This window comes from Gobio gobio (genome assembly GCF_949357685.1).
Source record: "Gobio gobio genome assembly, chromosome: 17".
Taxonomy (NCBI): Eukaryota; Metazoa; Chordata; class Actinopteri; order Cypriniformes; family Gobionidae; genus Gobio; species Gobio gobio.
In genome coordinates this window covers 50,930,177-50,949,082 of record NC_137110.1, presented here as the reverse complement: position 1 = coordinate 50,949,082, position 18,906 = coordinate 50,930,177, and the positions used below count along the sequence as shown (strand labels likewise).

At 37.4% G+C, this 18,906-nt stretch overlaps 1 protein-coding gene across 1 annotated transcript in view; it reads right to left on the bottom strand.

The window, feature by feature from the left end:
• Nucleotides 1-18,906, bottom strand: part of dctn2 (dynactin 2 (p50)) — a 33,172-nt gene that overhangs the window by 9,511 nt on the left and 4,755 nt on the right. The window contains exons 3-5 of the mRNA XM_079841702.1: nt 5,346-5,442; nt 3,577-3,638; nt 3,393-3,491 (exon numbers count right to left, since the gene is read on the bottom strand). Coding sequence (XP_079697828.1) covers nt 3,393-3,491; nt 3,577-3,638; nt 5,346-5,442 — 258 coding nt within the window. The remainder of the gene's footprint in view (nt 1-3,392; nt 3,492-3,576; nt 3,639-5,345; nt 5,443-18,906) is intronic.

Sequence of the window (18,906 nt, the reverse complement as noted above, 5' to 3'; positions counted from 1 at the left end):
ACACACACACACGTCACATAAAAACATTAGTTGTTTGTAGAGCTTCGACCGGGCTCAAAAAACAATCAAGCCCGACCCTAACCTGAGGCAGTCAGGGTTCCAGCGGGGTCTTAAAAAGTCTTACAAAGTCTAAAATAATTGTAATATGTAATAATTGAATAATTTACCTTTTTATGTAATAGTATACACTGTCGTAATTTAGAATTTTTGTTCATTTTGACTTTATGTAATTGATTAATTTCCACTTTTATGTAATAGTATACACTGTCGTAATTCATTTTGACTTTATGTAATAATTGAATAATTTCCACTTTTATGTAATAGTATACACTGTCGTAATTTAGAATTTTTGTCCATTTTGACTTTATGTAATTTAATAATTTCCACTTTTATGTAATAGTATACACTGTCGTAATTTAGAATTTTTGTCCAATTTGACTTTGTAGTAATTGAATAATTTACCCTTTTATGTAATAGTAAACACTGTCGTAATTTAGAATTTTTGTCCATTTTGACTTTATGTAATAATTGAATAATTTCCACTTTTATGTAATAGTAAACACTGTCGTAATTTAGAATTTTTGTCCATTTTGACTTTATGTAATAATTGATTAATTTCCACTTTTATGTAATAGTATACACTGTCGTAATTTTGAATTTTCGTCCATTTTGACTTTATGTAATAATTGATTAATTTCCACTTTTATGTAATAGTATACACTGTCGTAATTTTGAATTTTCGTCCATTTTGACTTTATGTAATAATTGAATAATTTACCCTTTTATGTAATAGTATACACTGTCGTAATTTAGAATTTTTGTCCATTTTGACTTTATGTAATTTAATAATTTCCACTTTTATGTAATAGTATACACTGTCGTAATTTAGAATTTTTGTCCAATTTGTCTTTGTAGTAATTGAATAATTTACCCTTTTATGTAATAGTAAACACTGTCGTAATTTAGAATTTTTGTCCATTTTGACTTTATGTAATAATTGAATAATTTCCACTTTTATGTAATAGTAAACACTGTCGTAATTTAGAATTTTTGTTCATTTTGACTTTATGTAATAATTTAATAATTTCCACTTTTATGAAATAGTATACACTGTCGTAATTTAGAATTTTTGTTCATTTTGACTTTATGTAATAATTTAATAATTTCCACTTTTATGAAATAGTATACACTGTCGTAATTTAGAATTTTTGTTCATTTTGACTTTATGTAATAATTGATTAATTTCCACTTTTATGTAATAGTATACACTGTCGTAATTTAGAATTTTTGTTCATTTTGACTTTATGTAATAATTGAATAATTTCCACTTTTATGTAATAGTAAACACTGTCGTAATTTAGAATTTTTGTCCATTTTGACTTTATGTAATAATTGAATAATTTCCACTTTTATGTAATAGTAAACACTGTCGTAATTTAGAATTTTTGTTCATTTTGACTTTATGTAATAATTTAATAATTTCCACTTTTATGAAATAGTATACACTGTCGTAATTTAGAATTTTTGTTCATTTTGACTTTATGTAATAATTGATTAATTTCCACTTTTATGTAATAGTATACACTGTCGTAATTTAGAATTTTTGTTCATTTTGACTTTATGTAATAATTGAATAATTTCCACTTTTATGTAATAGTATACACTGTCGTAATTTAGAATTTTTGTTCATTTTGACTTTATGTAATAATTGAATAATTTCCACTTTTATGTAATAGTATACACTGTCGTAATTTAGAATTTTTGTCCATTTTGACTTTATGTAATAATTGAATAATTTACACTTTTATGTAACAGTATCCACTGTCTTAACCCTCTATGGCATGATTTTTATTTATTTTTTGGGAGATTGGGAGTCCTTGATAATATATCCGTCATAAAAAGTGTTGCCCCCCACTCCTGAACCAGATTTTGGTTTGTTGATTCAGGGCAACAATGTGCTATAAGGGTACTAAAACTCCAAGGTTTTCTACATAGGTGGAATAGGGAAAACAAGCAATAGGTGCATTAGATAAAGTTTTATTTTGAAAAACATCAAACAATAAAAAAAAACCTACTACTAATTACAACTAACACCTCATGTATTATATTCATACACCAGGCATAACGGTTTTCCCTGTGGCTGTGGCTCTTTCAGCAGATAATGTGTCGCCACAAAGCACAAATGCTTCAGGAATGCTTTGAGGAGCACAACGAGTTCGAGTCCAAATTCCCCATATCTCAATCCAATCGAGCATCTGTGGGATGAGCAGAACAAACAAGTCCGATCCATGGAGGCTCCACCTCGCAACTTACAGGACTTAAAGGATCTGCTGCTAACATCTTGACAGATACCACAGCACACCTTCAGGGGTCTAGTGGAGTCCATGCCTCGGCTGTTTTGGCAGCAATATGGAGAGCAACACAATATTAGGGACCATTAAATCATAATGTTATGCCTGATCGGTGTTAATAATAATAATAAAAAAACATAAATGACACACATAATGCACATTCTTTGAGTTTTCTGAACTTGTAAATGCACCATATGGTCCTAACACTATGATACTACCTGAACAAAAGTGGTCTAACTGCACAGTGTTGCCCTGAGGCAACAAACAAAAAAACACAGTTTTTACTGAAGTCTCACAGCAGACACGCCTCTTGAAGCAGGGCATTCAGCCACAGGGCAAACAGCAGTATAGAAAAAAATGCCTTTTATTTCTAAATTATGACATTTTATGATGTAAAAGTCATACTAACAATATAAGTACACCTCAGGAAACATTATAAAATAATAGAAAAATGCCATGCCATGGGACCTTTAAGTATTTTGTCTTTATGCACTTCCTGACTATTTACCATGACAAGTTTGGAGCAATACTGCCTGAGTGATTGAATTAGCATCTATGCATTTGAATGGCACTGTTATGCTGATTGAATTACGGCTGATGAGACAGGATTTTTTGGGGTGTGTCTCTATTTTGAATGTCTCCTCCCCTGCTGTACAATCCCTCCCCCTGAAATGTAGATAAATTGCATTATTTTGTACTGATAAATCAGACTGAATTGACTTAATGAAAATGAAAAGAGGCAGAGGTGTTTTATGACATATTTCTCCTGGCGTGCCTTAAACGTGTTTTTATTTTGCTTCAAACGCTCGATTTATACGCGCGTCCAATTTGCTGTGGATGCGCGAATGGATTAAAAATGTTCAAGCGTCCAATTAGACGCGATTTTGACGCTCTATTCGCGTTAGGTGTGAACGCAGTGCTAGCTGTTTGTCTTCAGGGGCAAAAACAGTCACCATGAAATCAAAACTGACCACCCTTGTTATGGAATATTGCAGATGAGAACTGGGGTAAATGAAAGAGAAGCCAATGTTTAGTTCTGACCTGAATGCGTTCCACATCCTGGCAGAGCTCGTGAATCTCGTTAACCAGCCGCTGATATTTCTGCTGAGGGGTTTCCTTCACGCCACAGCCCTCGGCTAACTGCAGGACGAGAGAACATCAACCTGAGCGAACACTGAGGGACTCATAAACCCAGAGGAATCATGAAGCGGGCGCAATCACTCACCAGCTCGTATTCTCCAGACTCGTAGCCCACCCTGCGATTCTTACTGATGCGGTCCGAGAAATCTGCACAAAATCACACCAGTGTTGTTTTAGTAGCACTGAGAAACTGTCACATCACATGAGTGTACGAAATGAGAACAACAACAAACATATAACCAGTGTTAATTTTGACAGCAAATTTTGATTTAGTGTTATGTGACGTTCACACAGAGCGCGATTGACGCGATTAAATCGCGCTACATTAGGTCACATGAGATCAAACGACTACTCGACAACAAAGATATTTGTCGACAATTTTTTATTGTCGACTAATCGTTTCAGCCCTACTCACAATCAATGAATAGCGCACATTTAAGCCAGGCAATTGTTTATGAACTAATGCTGATGAATAATGACAATGTTTACTTTACGATGTTTATATAGTCATATGTTTTAGACGGTTGTAACAACGCATATTTGATCTCCCTCATCTGAACTTGAATGAGCAGGCGCAGACATTTCAAAATAAGAGTCCCGGTGTAGCCGACTAGCTCTGACTTTGAATGTTTGACTGAATTGTTTGCTTTATTTCATGTATAGCTTATTATACCTTTTACTTATACTTTTGTATTATTGATCATACATAAACTTGCATTTAATAAAAAGAGACTAGGTTGTGTTTCATGTCATTTAATGTTATCACAGTGATAATCATATGCACACTTGTCTGAACCAGATATTAATATACAGATTTTCTCCTCATTGTTGTCACTAGTAGAGCAAGCTCCTGATTGGTTAATGCGGCGTGAATATCCGACAAAGTTCAGATTTTTCAACTTGAGCGATTCGCGCGAATCACGCGTTCAAAGCGCTCAATTCGCGTCATTCACGTCCGGTGTGAACGCACCATAAGTCATAGTCTTTTGACTATAAATATATATATATATATACTCTAAGTAGACGGTGGGCGGAGTATACCTATTTGTGGATTTGTGTGAGTGTAGACGCTAGAAATGTTTCAAAATCCACGCGCTGTGCTGCGATTTACAAATGTGCAAGAATAGATCCACCAATGCAGAGGAAGCGATTCACAAATGCAGAGGAAGCGATTCACAAATGCACAGGAAGCGATTCACAAATGAATGCAAGGCAGAGTTGTGTTTGTGACATAAAAACATATGTGTGGATATTTTTTTCATTCACAAATGTCATTGTATTTATTTGTGAATCTAATTCATTTTTGTGAAACTCCTGCATATATTTGTGGATCTCATTCTATTTATTTGTGAATTTATTTAATTTTTGTGAATCTCTTTACATTTATTTGTGGATAACAATCTATTTGTTTGGAATAATGCAACAAATCTACCCCCATAGTTTTCGTCTTAGTTTTTGTCATCCAACACTAGTTTTTATTTAGTTATCGTCAAGTCAAGTCAAGTCAACTTTATTTATATATCGCTTTTAAAAAATGCAGATTGTTTCAAAGCAGCTTTACAGTGTTAAACAGGAAAATAATGCAGCATAATTTTATTCAGCCGTAAAGCCATTCTGGAGAAAACGGTGATGTCATCAGCTCATTTCAGTTATCATACAGTGACAGTGTGGGCTTTAGATCAGTAATTTAGTTTATATGGTTAACTTAGTTTAATAATTAGATTTATTTGGATATTTAGTTGAAAAATTTAGAACAATTTAGTCGTCAGTGAAAAAAGGTAGTTGACGAAAATTAACACTGGATTTAACAAAGGCTGTGTGTGTGCGTGTGTGTGTGTGTGTGTGTGTACTCACCCAAACCCTTGGTGCTGACGTGCTTGTCTTTGAACTTGTCGTAAGCGGCGTTGGGATTGACGACGATCCGCTCCACACTGTCGCTGCACAGCTCCTCCTGCGAGACGAGTCATCAACCAATCACACGAGACACGTCATCAACCAATCACACGAGACGAGACACGTCATCAACCAATCACACGAGACACGTCATCAACCAATCACACGAGACACATGCAGTGGCTAAAAGATCTACACGTCTCACTGATTATAAAGGAGACGCTTCTGAAGCTCTGATTGGCTGAATCTTTGAGGTAGCTAAGCCCCTCCCACATAAGGGGCGTGGCTGGTTGATTTAAGACGTGCTTGCCGTGATCACACAGGACGTTTGATTCACTGATTCGCATCACTCTCACAGACCATCATGCATCAGTGCGTGCACCAAACAATTCAAACACACAGGAAGAGATTCAAGTCGACGGCACAGGTGATTAAAACTGAAAACGTGATTGCAGAACTGTGATTGGTTACGATTAGTGTGTTACTAGGGTGCTTTCTATGGCTCGTTCCCTTCTTTCATCTAAATCTAATTTAGCAAACTCTACTAAAAGGTTATTATGAGAGAAACTATGGGCCCTATTTTAACGATCTGAAGCGCAGGAGCTCTGAGGGCGTGTCCGAATCCACTTTTGCTAGTTTAACGATGGTCCAGAAGGGCCGTCCCTCGTCTCCTAATGAGCATTGGGTGTGTTTTGGGCGTAACGAGCAATAAACCAATCAGAGCCTCATCTCCCTTTCCCTTTAAAAGCCAATTGTGCTGCACCATGAGAGGATTCACTGTTTATATGAGGAGAGACTGAACGCTTCTCCAGAGAGTGTGTGTGTGTGCGTGTGCCGCTGTGTGTCCCTGTGTGTGTGTAATAATCAGAGGTGTGTGTGTGTGTGTGTGTGTGTGTGCTGCTGCGCGTCCCTGTGTGTGTGTGCTGCTGCGTGTCCCTGTGTGTGTAATAATCAGAGTGTGTGTGTGTGTGTGTGTGTGTGTGTGTGTGCTACACGTCCCTGTGTGTGTAATAATCAGAGTGTGTGTATGTACTGTTGTGTGTCCCTGTGTGTGTAATAATCAGAGTGTGTGTATGTGTGTGTGCTGTTGTGTGTCCCTGTGTGTGTAATAATCAGAGTGTGTGTGTGTGCTGCTGCGCGTCCTTGTGTGTGTAATAATTAGAGTGTGTGTGTGTGCTGCTGTGCGTCCCTGTGTGTGTAATAATCAGAGTGTGTGTATGTGTGTGTGCTGTTGTGTGTCCCTGTGTGTGTAATAATCAGAGTGTGTGTATGTGTGTGTGCTGTTGTGTGTCCCTGTGTGTGTAATAATCAGAGTGTGTGTATGTGTGTGTGCTGCTGCGCGTCCCTGTGTGTGTAACAATCAGAGTGTGTGTGTGTGTGTGCTGTTGCATGTCCCTGTGTATGTAATAATCAGAGTGTGTGTATGTGTGTGTGCTGCTGCGCGTCCCTGTGTGTGTAATAATCAGAGTGTGTGTGTGTGTGTGTGCTGCTGCGCGTCCCTGTGTGTGTAATAATCAGAGTGTGTGTATGTGTGTGTGCTGCTGCGCGTCCCTGTGTGTGTAATAATCAGAGTGTGTGTGTGTGTGTGCTGTTGCATGTCCCTGTGTATGTAATAATCAGAGTGTAGGTGTGCCGCTGTGTGTAATAATCAGAGTGTGTGTGTGCGCTGTGTGTCCCTGTGTGTGTAATAATCAGAGTGTGTGTATGTGTGTGTGCTGCTGCGCGTCCCTGTGTGTGTAATAATCAGAGTGTGTGTGTGCGCTGTGTGTCCCTGTGTGTGTAATAATCAGAGTGTGTGTATGTGTGTGTGCTGCTGCGCGTCCCTGTGTGTGTAATAATCAGAGTGTGTGTGTGCTGCTGCGCGTCCCTGTGTGTGTAATAATCAGAGTGTGTGTGTGTGTGTGTGCTGCTGCGCGTCCCTGTGTGTGTAATAATCAGAGTGTGTGTATGTGTGTGTGCTGCTGCGCGTCCCTGTGTGTGTAATAATCAGAGTGTGTGTGTGTGTGTAATAATCAGAGTGTGTGTATGTGTGTGTGCTGCTGCGCGTCCCTGTGTGTGTAATAATCAGAGTGTGTGTATGTGTGTGTGCTGCTGCGCGTCCCTGTGTGTGTAATAATCAGAGTGTGTGTGTGTGTGTGCTGTTGCATGTCCCTGTGTATATAATAATCAGAGTGTGTGTGTGCCGCTGTGTGTAATAATCAGAGTGTGTGTGTGCGCTGTGTGTCCCTGTGTGTGTAATAATCAGAGTGTGTGTATGTGTGTGTGCTGTTGTGTGTCCCTGTGTGTGTAATAATCAGAGTGTGTGTATGTGTGTGTGCTGCTGCGCGTCCCTGTGTGTGTAATAATCAGAGTGTGTGTGTGTGTGTGTGTGTGCTGTTGCATGTCCCTGTGTGTGTAATAATCAGAGTGTGTGTGTGCGCTGTGTGTCCCTGTGTGTGTAATAATCAGAGTGTGTGTATGTGTGTGTGCTGTTGTGTGTGTGTGTGCTGTTGCATGTCCCTGTGTATGTAATAATCAGAGTGTGTGTCCCTGTGTGTGTAATAATCAGAGTGTGTGTTTGCTGCTGTGTGTCCTTGTGTGTGTAATAATCAGAGTGTGTGTGTGTGTGTGTGTGTGTGTGTGTGTGTGTGTTGTTGCGTGTCCCTGTGTGTAATAATCAGAGTGTGTGTGTGTGTGTGTGTGTTGTGCACCGTGTATTGGCTCATATCACTAACACACCCTTTAAATAACACACTAATACTGCGCCGGTGTGTGTGATAGGGCCCATAGAAGCTGAAACATCTGTACGTCGTCTACAGTTGCCATGAAGAAACATGAACACACACTCCCACAGACAGACCGCCTGATGAATATAAGCGTAGTGAACACACACAGTATTTGACACTTTTTAATTGGCTGGGACTGTCAGCGTTAGAGTCATGAGTTGAGGACATGACAGAGCCAGAGACGACCTTTACAAATCACACAAGCCAAATTACTCATTGTGCTTCTACATTTTACATTAGCCAGGTTTCCATCCAAGGATTTTTTGCGAAAAAAAAATGTTTACAGATGATGATGGACATTTTTTGCAAATGTTGACAATCTTTATCCGTATATAAATTCTATGTCGATACTTCAAATGTCGCGAAAACACTTTTTGTCAGGAAAAAGGGCTTTAACACAAATAAATGTGGCGTCACATGACATAATTAGCCTATAGCGTCCGCACTCGTCCCGTTAATGCACCGTTTCTCTGTAGATCAAAGGCACGCTAAAGATATTATATTCATATTATTAAATTGTATATTAAATTATTTTATTACCATTGGTAAGAATAAGATGTTACCTCTAAAACATCATTAATTCTTATTTTTAAAATCTAAGAAAAATAATAGCTGCACCCATTTCTGAATATTGCTTGATCAAGTATTGATCTAAATAGTCAATAAACAGGACAATAAAATACTTTTATGTATAGGGCCTATAATTTAATATATAATAACGTTTTGTTTTAAAATGGATGAGGAAAATAAAGCACCATGAGAATCTCAGCAGCTCGTAAAAAATAAAAAACGGGGCGTCTGTCAAATGAAGGAGTTTCTAATACTGACATAAATAAAGTTAAAATACACAACATGTTACGTCTGTGTGTGAATAAATCAAATTAATGATTTCATGGGCAGGATCTGCTACTAGACAAATGACAATTTGTTAATAAAATACTTTTATAAATACAATTTATTAATATGTAATATTTGATCTCAAACAAATAAGAAAAAATAAAGTGGGTTGAATCCAAAAAGCTTTTAAAATGGTTAAGACGGCTCTATTGTTAAATATAGGCTACAGAATTAAAAAGTTCCGTCACAGCCGCATCTCTGAGGGAAAACATTAGCAGAGATTTGATGTTTTTTATGGATTTGATGTTATTGAATTCTGAATCTTTTTTTAGTTTGAATGATCTGAATTCATGCGTTCACGTCAAACCGCGACTGACTGCATGTTCAATGCTTATGTTAAAGATTGTTGCTATATGACCCAACATTTTACCAAACATTATCTTTTTTATGATACTAAAATTTTGCAAACAGGATAAATGTCTAAACCCATGTCTAATGTTGTTATGTGCTTTTGTCATTTTATTATTTTAGTTTTATTCATATTTTGAGTCTGATTTTATTTTCATAATTTTATTTTAATGTAAATTTTAGTTAAATTTGTAGTATTTTTTTTTTTTGTCATTTTATTATTTAATTTTTTTTATATTTTGAGTTGGGTTTTATTTTCATAATTTTAGTTTCATGTTATTTTAAGTTAAATTTTTTGTATTTTTGTTGTCATTTTATTATTTTAGTTCTAATCATATTTTGAGATGGATTTTATTTTCATAATTTTAGTTTCATGTTAATTTTAGTTTAATTTTGAGTATTTTTATGTAATTTTATTATTTTCGTTTCATTCATATTTTGAGTTGGATTTTATTTTCATAATTTTAGTTTTATGTTAATTTTTGTTAAATTTTTTGTAATTTTGTAATTTTTTGGGTCATTTTATCATTTTAATTTTTTCAAATATTTTGAGTTGGATTTTAGTTTCATGTTAATTTTAGTTACATTTTAATTTTTTTTGTAATTTTATTATTTAAGTTTTATTCATATTTTGAGTTGGATTTTATTTTCATAATTTTATTTTCATGTACATTTTAGTTAAATTTTTTGTAATTTTGTTATATTTTTTGTCATTTTATTATTTTAGTTTTAATCATATTTTGAGTTGGATTTTATTTTCATAATTTTATTTTCATGTAAATTTTAGTTAAATTTTTTGTAATTTTGTTATATTTTTTGTCATTTTATTATTTTAGTTTTAATCATATTTTGAGTTGGATTTTATTTTCATAATTTTAGTTTCATGTTAATTTTTGTTTAATTTTTAGTCTTTTTATGTCATTTTATTATTTTAGTTTTATTCATATTTTGAGTTGGATTTTATTTTCATAATTTTAGTTATGTTAATTTTTGTTTAATTTTTAGTAATTTTTTGGGTCATTTTATCATTTTAATTTTTTCAAATATTTTGAGTTGGATTTTATTTTCGTAATTTTAGTTTCATGTTAATTTTAGTTAAATTTAAAAAAAAATTAATTGTATTATTTAAGTTTTATTCATATTTTGAGTTGGATTTTATTTTCATAATTTTATTTTCATGTAAATTTTAGTTACATTTTTAGTAAAATTTGTAATTGTATTATTTTAGTTTTATTCATATTTAGAGTTGGATTTTATTTTATAATTTTATATTTCATGTTAGTTGGAGTTAAATTTTTTGTCATTTTATTATTTTTTTGTTTTTAAATATTGCTATTTAGGTTTCATTTATTTTTATTTCAGTTTTTATTTGTTTCCAGTTAATAATTGTAGTGCCTCAACTTAAACATAAGGCCTAATAATCATAAAAATAGTCATCTGTAACTGGTGAATTTAATTAGTCTCATTACTCTCTGTATTTTACAAATATTTGGGACGCAAAAGAGATTATATAATTTGCGACATATGCGAAATTATGTATGGAAACGACTTGGGGGCAGATTTTTTTTGCAATACAACAAAACCTATGCAACAATTTTTTATCGGTAAAAAGCCAATTGGATGAAAACAGGCTGGAGACGGCAAATCACACAATCTTTATTTTGCACATGTGTAAAAAGTGGATGGAAACTTGGCTATTGTTCCAGTCAAATGTTTAAAGAGACCTACAGCACCACAGCTAATGCTAGTCTGCAGCTTCAGCCAATCACATTAGTGCTCAGAGGCGGACGCGTTAGTCCAAATGTGGAGTTCACAGAAGCACATGCACAGATCGCGATCAGACATCTGATTGGTTTAGAAGAGTCAGGGGGAGGGGTTAAAGGGGAATCAGAAACTCTTACCAGCTCCTTGGGTCCCCAAAGACAGTTAGAGCAAAGGAGAAAGAGAAAAACAGAAGAGAGTGAGGAAGAGAGAGAGAGAGAGAGAGAGAGAGATATTAATGTAGTTATCATATGACATGCACAACAGGAGCTGAAGGGAAGGGAGAACAGAGAACTGTGTGTTGTGAGAATCACTTAAAGCTGCAGGGCTCGTTATTACAGCTCATTCTCAATAATGACTGTGCATTTCTTCATCTGATCATCTTATGAACACTAAACTGCTCACACGCTATCTCCACCTGCTAAGCACTCAAACCAGGGATGGAAATTAACTTTTTTGTTTCAAAATCTACCAGCCACTCAATGTTTTTACCAGCAACTTTCTTGTTTTGAACCGACAATGTGTAACTGCATGTGAAAATTAATACTACAAGCTCTACAATACTTAAGCAGTTTATTTAATCTCAAGTCTCAATGAAATACTGACATTTTCTCTTTCTCTCTTATACACACACAAACCATGAACTGATACACACTTCATTAAATGAGTCGGGCAGATTAATGGATGTGGCATTTGGATGATTCGTGCTCTTTAATGGCTTCCAGTTTTAGGTTTTTAGTCCCAACAATCAGTGGCGCAAAAAGTGGGTATGCGCTATATGCGGCACATATGGGCACAGCACCTTGGGGGCGCCAAAGCGATGGTATGAATTTTTTTTGTTTGTTTATATTTTCTATATGTAGCTGCTGTTGTGCGTTTCTAAATAGTTTCTGCATTTCCTCAATATTATATAACATTTTAGAGGACTAACAGGCTAGAGTAGGCGCCCTCATAAGATTCCATAATAGAATTTTGGATAATAATATCTTGATGCGTGATTTACCACAAAAATTTGCGTTCTTAACGAGCGCTTTGGGATCAAGAAAAACGCTGATGGGTTTGTAAGAGTCGGTTTTGGTGCTAAGACAAAAGTTGAGATACACACCTCAGTAATTGAACAATAAAAGTCACTAATCTTGAGGAAAAGATCTCACAGAAACTGTGACAACACCCTGACAAACATTCCTCCCCCCTCCCCATTTTGCCCTCTCCTTGTCCTGGTTTCAAGTCACCAAATGCAGATATATCAGTGATGATGTATTTTGTAAATCTATTGTTTTATCCCTTTCATGTTTGATGTCTTTTTAAAGGTCTCAGTGCGAATGGTAAAATGGTCCCAGTTTCACTGCAGTCACTGGTAGTATTAGAAAGATTGGAAAACTAATGAGAATTCAGTTCTCCTTTGAGTAGTCTCTTCACAGATATCTGATCCACTCCCCCAAAACCAGGTGGTTGTGTTGCAAATATTTACAGCCCTTTTGTTCTAGTTGAAGTATTTAAGGCTGGATGTTCTAACTCTCTGGGGGAATATTCTGCAATCAGACCCCCCGTGCAAACTGCATGTAGATGTGCCAGACATGATGACTCTTTTAAATTATTTTCATATTGCTTTGCAATTGTGTTTTATGTTTTTACGCTGATCAGTTGTGTACCATGGATTCTTGTTTACGTATTTACTTTTCCTGTCTGGCCAAAATAAATGTTAACCTTGATTTCTCTTGTATGGTTCCGAAATCATTATTCTAGTATGGATCGATGTAGACTCCTTTATTACCGCAAAATCTAGGGTTATGATAGATCACACCGATGACGCCACGACTGAAGCATGGAGCGCAGCGTGCGCGATATTCCGATTTCTGACTATCGCTGGGTTAGCACGTTGTAGTCCGTGAATATTACTAAAATTACACTTTTTGTTGAGTGAGCATGTGCAACCACTTAAAGGTAAAATATTCACCCTGCACCCTCTGACTAATCACAGAAGTAACCGTTTTGTGCCCGTGAGCGCGCGAAATCCGGACGCGTCATGTCTCTGTGCGATTTAGGGTCTCTCGATGAACGAATATAAAAACTAGGAAGATATAAAGAAAATCAACGATCTAAATTAAATCGCAACTAATCGTAAAATCAGCTGATAAACTCTAAATGTAGCACACTTTATGGAGTCACTTAGAATTGGAGTCAGATAAAATTATTAATGGAGTCAGATTTAAAACGAGATATCAATAAATTAAAAGAACTTCACCGAAAGGCTGAAAAGGCTTACACGCAGAATTCCTTTTGACCACGTCATTAGTTTTCGGTTTTTGGGCTAATGGATGGAGATTTACAGGTTTTTATATTAAAAAGCATGACGCGTGATTTGCTATTTTTGCGTGACCCCAGAGTGCACGTTAAGAACGTGCGCTTATATGGTGAATCACGCGTCGAGGACGCGCGCTTATATGGTGAATCACGCGTCGAGGACGCGCGCTTAAATGGTGAATCACGCGTCGAGGACCCGCGCTTATATGGTGAATCACGCGTCGAGGACGTGCGCTTAAATGGTGAATCACCCGTCGAGGACGCGCGCTTATATGGTGAATCACGCGTCGAGGACGCACGCTTATATGGTGAATCACGCGTCGAGGATGCACGCTTATATGGTGAATCACGCGTCGAGGACCCGCGCTTATATGGTGAATCACGCGTCGAGGACGTGCGCTTATATGGTGAATCACGCGTCGAGGACGTGCGCTTATATGGTGAATCACGCGTCGAGGACGCGCGCTTAAATGGTGAATCACGCGTCGAGGACGTGCGCTTATATGGTGAATCACGCGTCGAGGACGTGCGCTTATATGGTGAATCACGCGTCGAGGACGTGCGCTTATATGGTGAATCACGCGTCGAGGACGCGCGCTTAAATGGTGAATCACGCGTCGAGGACCCGCGCTTATATGGTGAATCACGCGTCGAGGACGTGCGCTTATATGGTGAATCACGCGTCGAGGACGTGCGCTTATATGGTGAATCACGCGTCGAGGACGCACGCTTATATGGTGAATCACGCGTCGAGGACGCACGCTTATATGGTGAATCACGCGTCGAGGACGTGCGCTTATATGGTGAATCACGCGTCGAGGACGCACGCTTATATGGTGAATCACGCGTCGAGGACGCACGCTTATATGGTGAATCACGCGTCGAGGACGCACGCTTATATGGTGAATCACGCGTCGAGGACGCACGCTTATATGGTGAATCACGCGTCGAGGACCCGCGCTTATATGGTGAATCACGCGTCGAGGATGCGCGCTTATATGGTGAATCACGCGTCGAGGACGCACGCTTATATGGTGAATCACGCGTCGAGGACGCGCGCTTATATGGTGAATCACGCGTCGAGGACGCACGCTTATATGGTGAATCACGCGTCGAGGACCCGCGCTTATATGGTGAATCACGCGTCGAGGATGCGCGCTTATATGGTGAATCACGCGTCGAGGACGCGCGCTTATATGGTGAATCACGCGTCGAGGACGCACGCTTATATGGTGAATCACGCGTCGAGGACGCGCGCTATGAGCCGGACAAAACGCACGTTATTAACGTGTAGCCTAGGCTAAACAGGTAAACCAAACAGACTGTGCAAACTTGTGTTTGAAGTATCCAAACAGACTAAAGAACGTGCTCTTTCCTTGGTGTTCTCAAAATTACATGCTTACTTTTTAGGGCACACCTTTTATAAAGTAAAGTTACATATTGTTGACCATCTTTTTAAGTCATTACACTATTTACCACGATACACTATGGCTGTTATAAGAATTAAATGAAATCAGTATCAACAAAATCCATCTTACCATTTATCAAAATCCACTTACATAGTAATTACAATTGCCTAAATAATGTAATGAGACTTTTAGATGTATGTTCTACATATAATATTTTACTTATAGAAATATGAAATAATTCAAGGCCTATGAAACCATAAACTGCTGGTATAGTTGGCGGCGCGAGTGGATTCTAGAATCATTCAACTAATTTGTTCTAACCTGTTCAAAAACGGTGAATTATTCGAGAACGAAACCTATACTTTGTTTGAATCTATTTTCGTTGGAAAAATAGAGCAAAACTGTAAAAAAATGACAACTTGTTGTTTATTGAACTGTTGTATAAAATTAATATCGCATTTTGCAATGGTGCTGATATCGGCTACTCTGGAAAATAGCACTCTTGCTCGTATGATATTGCTTAACTCATAATTTCCTCTTTAATTACTTCAAACTAATTTTTATGTTTGTTATTAGCCTATTTTTAATGAAAATACAACAACAATAAAATAGTACAGTAAAAAAACTTGCGTATATTAAACTTTTGTTAAAAAATTAATAAGACGGATGACATAAAATAGCTATACCCGAATTATAACAAATACATAAAAGATATCTGGAAATTCCCCTTTAAAACGGGGAACCCTCAGTTTGTGGTTTGTGTTTTTAGTTATTAACAAAAGTGATCTTGCGCTTGTGCCTCCGCTATCGTCCTGTCAATCATCTCGCTCGCGGCTATGATTACAGTTACAGTAAAATTTTAATTCACCATCATCTGTTCCCATCCTCAGCCGATCTGCATGACAGTTTTTGCAATGACCATCAATACTAGATAAATGGGCAAGTGAAAGGCACGCCATGTTACAATTTAGTAGGAACTAAAGAGCGCTCTAGAATGTTTGGTAGCAACATTGTTAGTATTGGGCATCGAGAACCGGTTCCTATACTTGGAATCGTTATGAAAATTCAGATTCTTTTCTTTCTTTTCGTTTCTTTATAAATGGGGGGCACCAAAATTGTTGCTGCATACCCCTCTGGCACTGGGTAGTTGCGCCCCTGCCAACAATGAAACGATTAGTTTTGGCATTTTCTGAAGCGTGTTGACGACATACTAGGGTTGCCACCTTCAGTGCGGCAAAATAAGGGACACCCATTCATTAATATTCTTTTAATAAATGTCAAACTTTTTATGGCAGGATTATTTATTATGTATGATTAAAATGATACATTAATAATAACATTAATTAGGCTATAATCTATTAATTAACCTGTCTAAAAATATATAATAGTTCTGTCTGCCAAGCTCTGATAATGTATAGAATATTATATAAATATATTATCCATTTAAAAAAACAATAGGCCTATACTTTTAGAAGCAGGGGTGTGTGTGTGTCAGCGCTGCTGCTTTAAATCAGTCAGTCTGAGACACTGAAATGCTTCTCTAAAGTGTGCAGTTGGCCTGAGGTTCATCACGAGTTACAGGACAGACCCATTGATATCCTTTTTTTCTATTCCGCCCTATATCTGGAGATCCTCTAGCGTTCAAACGGTGGACGCGACGCGAGCTCGATATGTTTTTTAAAAACCGTGCAACTTTACAGCGCATGTTCTCCAGACTCCGCCGCAATGGCAATAAAGCCGCTAAAACACAACCACGCGCAAATTAGCTTCTCTACTACCTCCTCTAAAAGTGTCCGCCGTCCAGCTGAAACTGTTAGCTATGCTATTTTTATTTACCCGCCACGGTGTCCGGTAGATGAAGCGAGTTTACCCGCTACAACACAAAATCACCCGCATTTGGCTGGTGCTAATTTCCATCCCTGACTCACACACACACGAGACCGCGAGCACAGGTCTAGCACACGCGTGTAGCTCATGTCAAACATTAGTCGCGTTGTTCTGAGGAGAGAGCAGATGTTAGTCAGGAACAGGAGAGATGGGAGAATGAGAGAAGGGCGGCACAATTCATCACAATAAAACAGACTGATTTAATAAAGTAAATATCCGTTTCAGCGTCTCACATGATCTGCGTCACCTCATAAGCATGTGTTCGTGGTGCTCACATGAACAGCATCGGCCAATGGGGAGCCGGCGTTCTGGTGTAGAACTAGGAAGCTCTGCACTTTACATACACTCACCTAAAGGATTATTAGGAACACATACTAATACTGTGTTTGACCCCCTTTCGCCTTCAGAACTGCCTTAATTCAACAAGGTGCTGAAAGCATTCTTTAGAAATGTCGGCCATATTGATAGGAGAGCATCTGCAGTTGATGGAGATTTGTGGGATGCACATCCAGGGCACGAAGCTCCAGTTCCACCACATCCCAAAGATGCTCTATTGGGTTGAGATCTGGTGACTGTGGCGGCCATTTTAGTCCAGTGAACTCATTGTCATGTTCAAGAAACCAATTTGAAATGATTGGAGCTTTGTGACGGTGCATTATCCTGCTGGAAGTAGCCATCAGAGGATGGGGACATGGTGCTCATAAAGGGATGGACATGGGCAGAAACAATGCTCAGGTAGGCCGTGGCATTTAAACCATGCCCAATTGGCACTAAGGGGCCTAAAGTGTGCCAAGAAAACATCCCCCACACCATTACACCACCACCACCAGCCTTCACAGTGGGAACAAGGCATGATGGATCCATGTTCTCATTCTGTTTACGCCAAATTCTGACTCTACCATCTGAATGTCTCAACAGAAATCCAGACTCATCAGACCATTTTTCCAGTCTTCAACTGTCTAATTTTGGTGAGCTTGTGCAAATTGTCGCCTCTTTTTCCTATTTGTAGTGGAGATGAGTGGTACCCGGTGGGGTCTTCTGCTGTTGTAGCCCATCCGCCTCAAGGTTGTGTGTGTTGTGGCTTCACAAATGCTTTGCTGCAGACCTCGGTTGTAACGAGTGGTTATTTCAGTCAAAGTGTCTCTTCTATCAGCTTGAATCAGTCGGCCCATTCTCCTCTGACCTCTAGCATCAACAAGGCATTTTCTCCCACAGGACTGCCGCATACTGGATGCTTTTCCCTTTTCACACCATTCTTTGTAAACCCTAGAAATGGTTGTGTGTGAAAATCCCAGTAACTGAGCAGATTGTGAAATACTCAGACCGGCCCGTCTGGCACCAACAACCATGCCACGCTCAAAATGGCTTAAATCCCCTTTCTTTCCCATTCCGACATTCAGTGTGGAGTTCAGGAGATTGTCTTGACCAGGACCACACCCCTAAATGCACTGAAGACACTGCCATGTGATTGGTTGATTAGATAATTGCATTAATGAGAAATTGAACAGGTGTTCCTAATAATCCTTTAGGTGAGTGTCTAAATATCCTACTTAAATTCATAATCAAAGCCTCAATCAATATTCATCCTCCTATATAATTATTATGATTTTAATGATTCTTTCCAGTTATGATTTTGCTTATATCAAGAGGACCAATGATTGTTTCTTCCTTTATATTTTCTAAAAGTTTGTATTTGGTCTCTGAGTGGTGACGGCTTCCAGAGATTAAATATGGAGTTGTCTTTCATTTTATTTTATTTCATTTTATATGAAGGTCTTACGGGTTTGGAATGAGGAATTTATGCAATTAATGATAGAATTTGAGTTTGGGGTGAACTAACTCTTTAAGGCCACCCTGCGGTTTTACGCCAATATAAAAATTGTATTAAATTAAATAAGAAAGAAATTAAGACACTCATGAATAATAGTAATGTAATTTTACAGTTGTAGAGTAAAATAAAATTATTATTATTTCTTCTAAATATTTTTGGATTTTACAATAAAATCTAACAATAGTAACAGTAATATTTTGTTTCATATTTTAATTCAGTAATAATAACCAAACTAAAAATAATGTGTTTTTTATTATTATTTTATATTCATATTGATATTTAATCGAAAAATGTTTGGCCAAATTGTGCGGCTCTTTAAA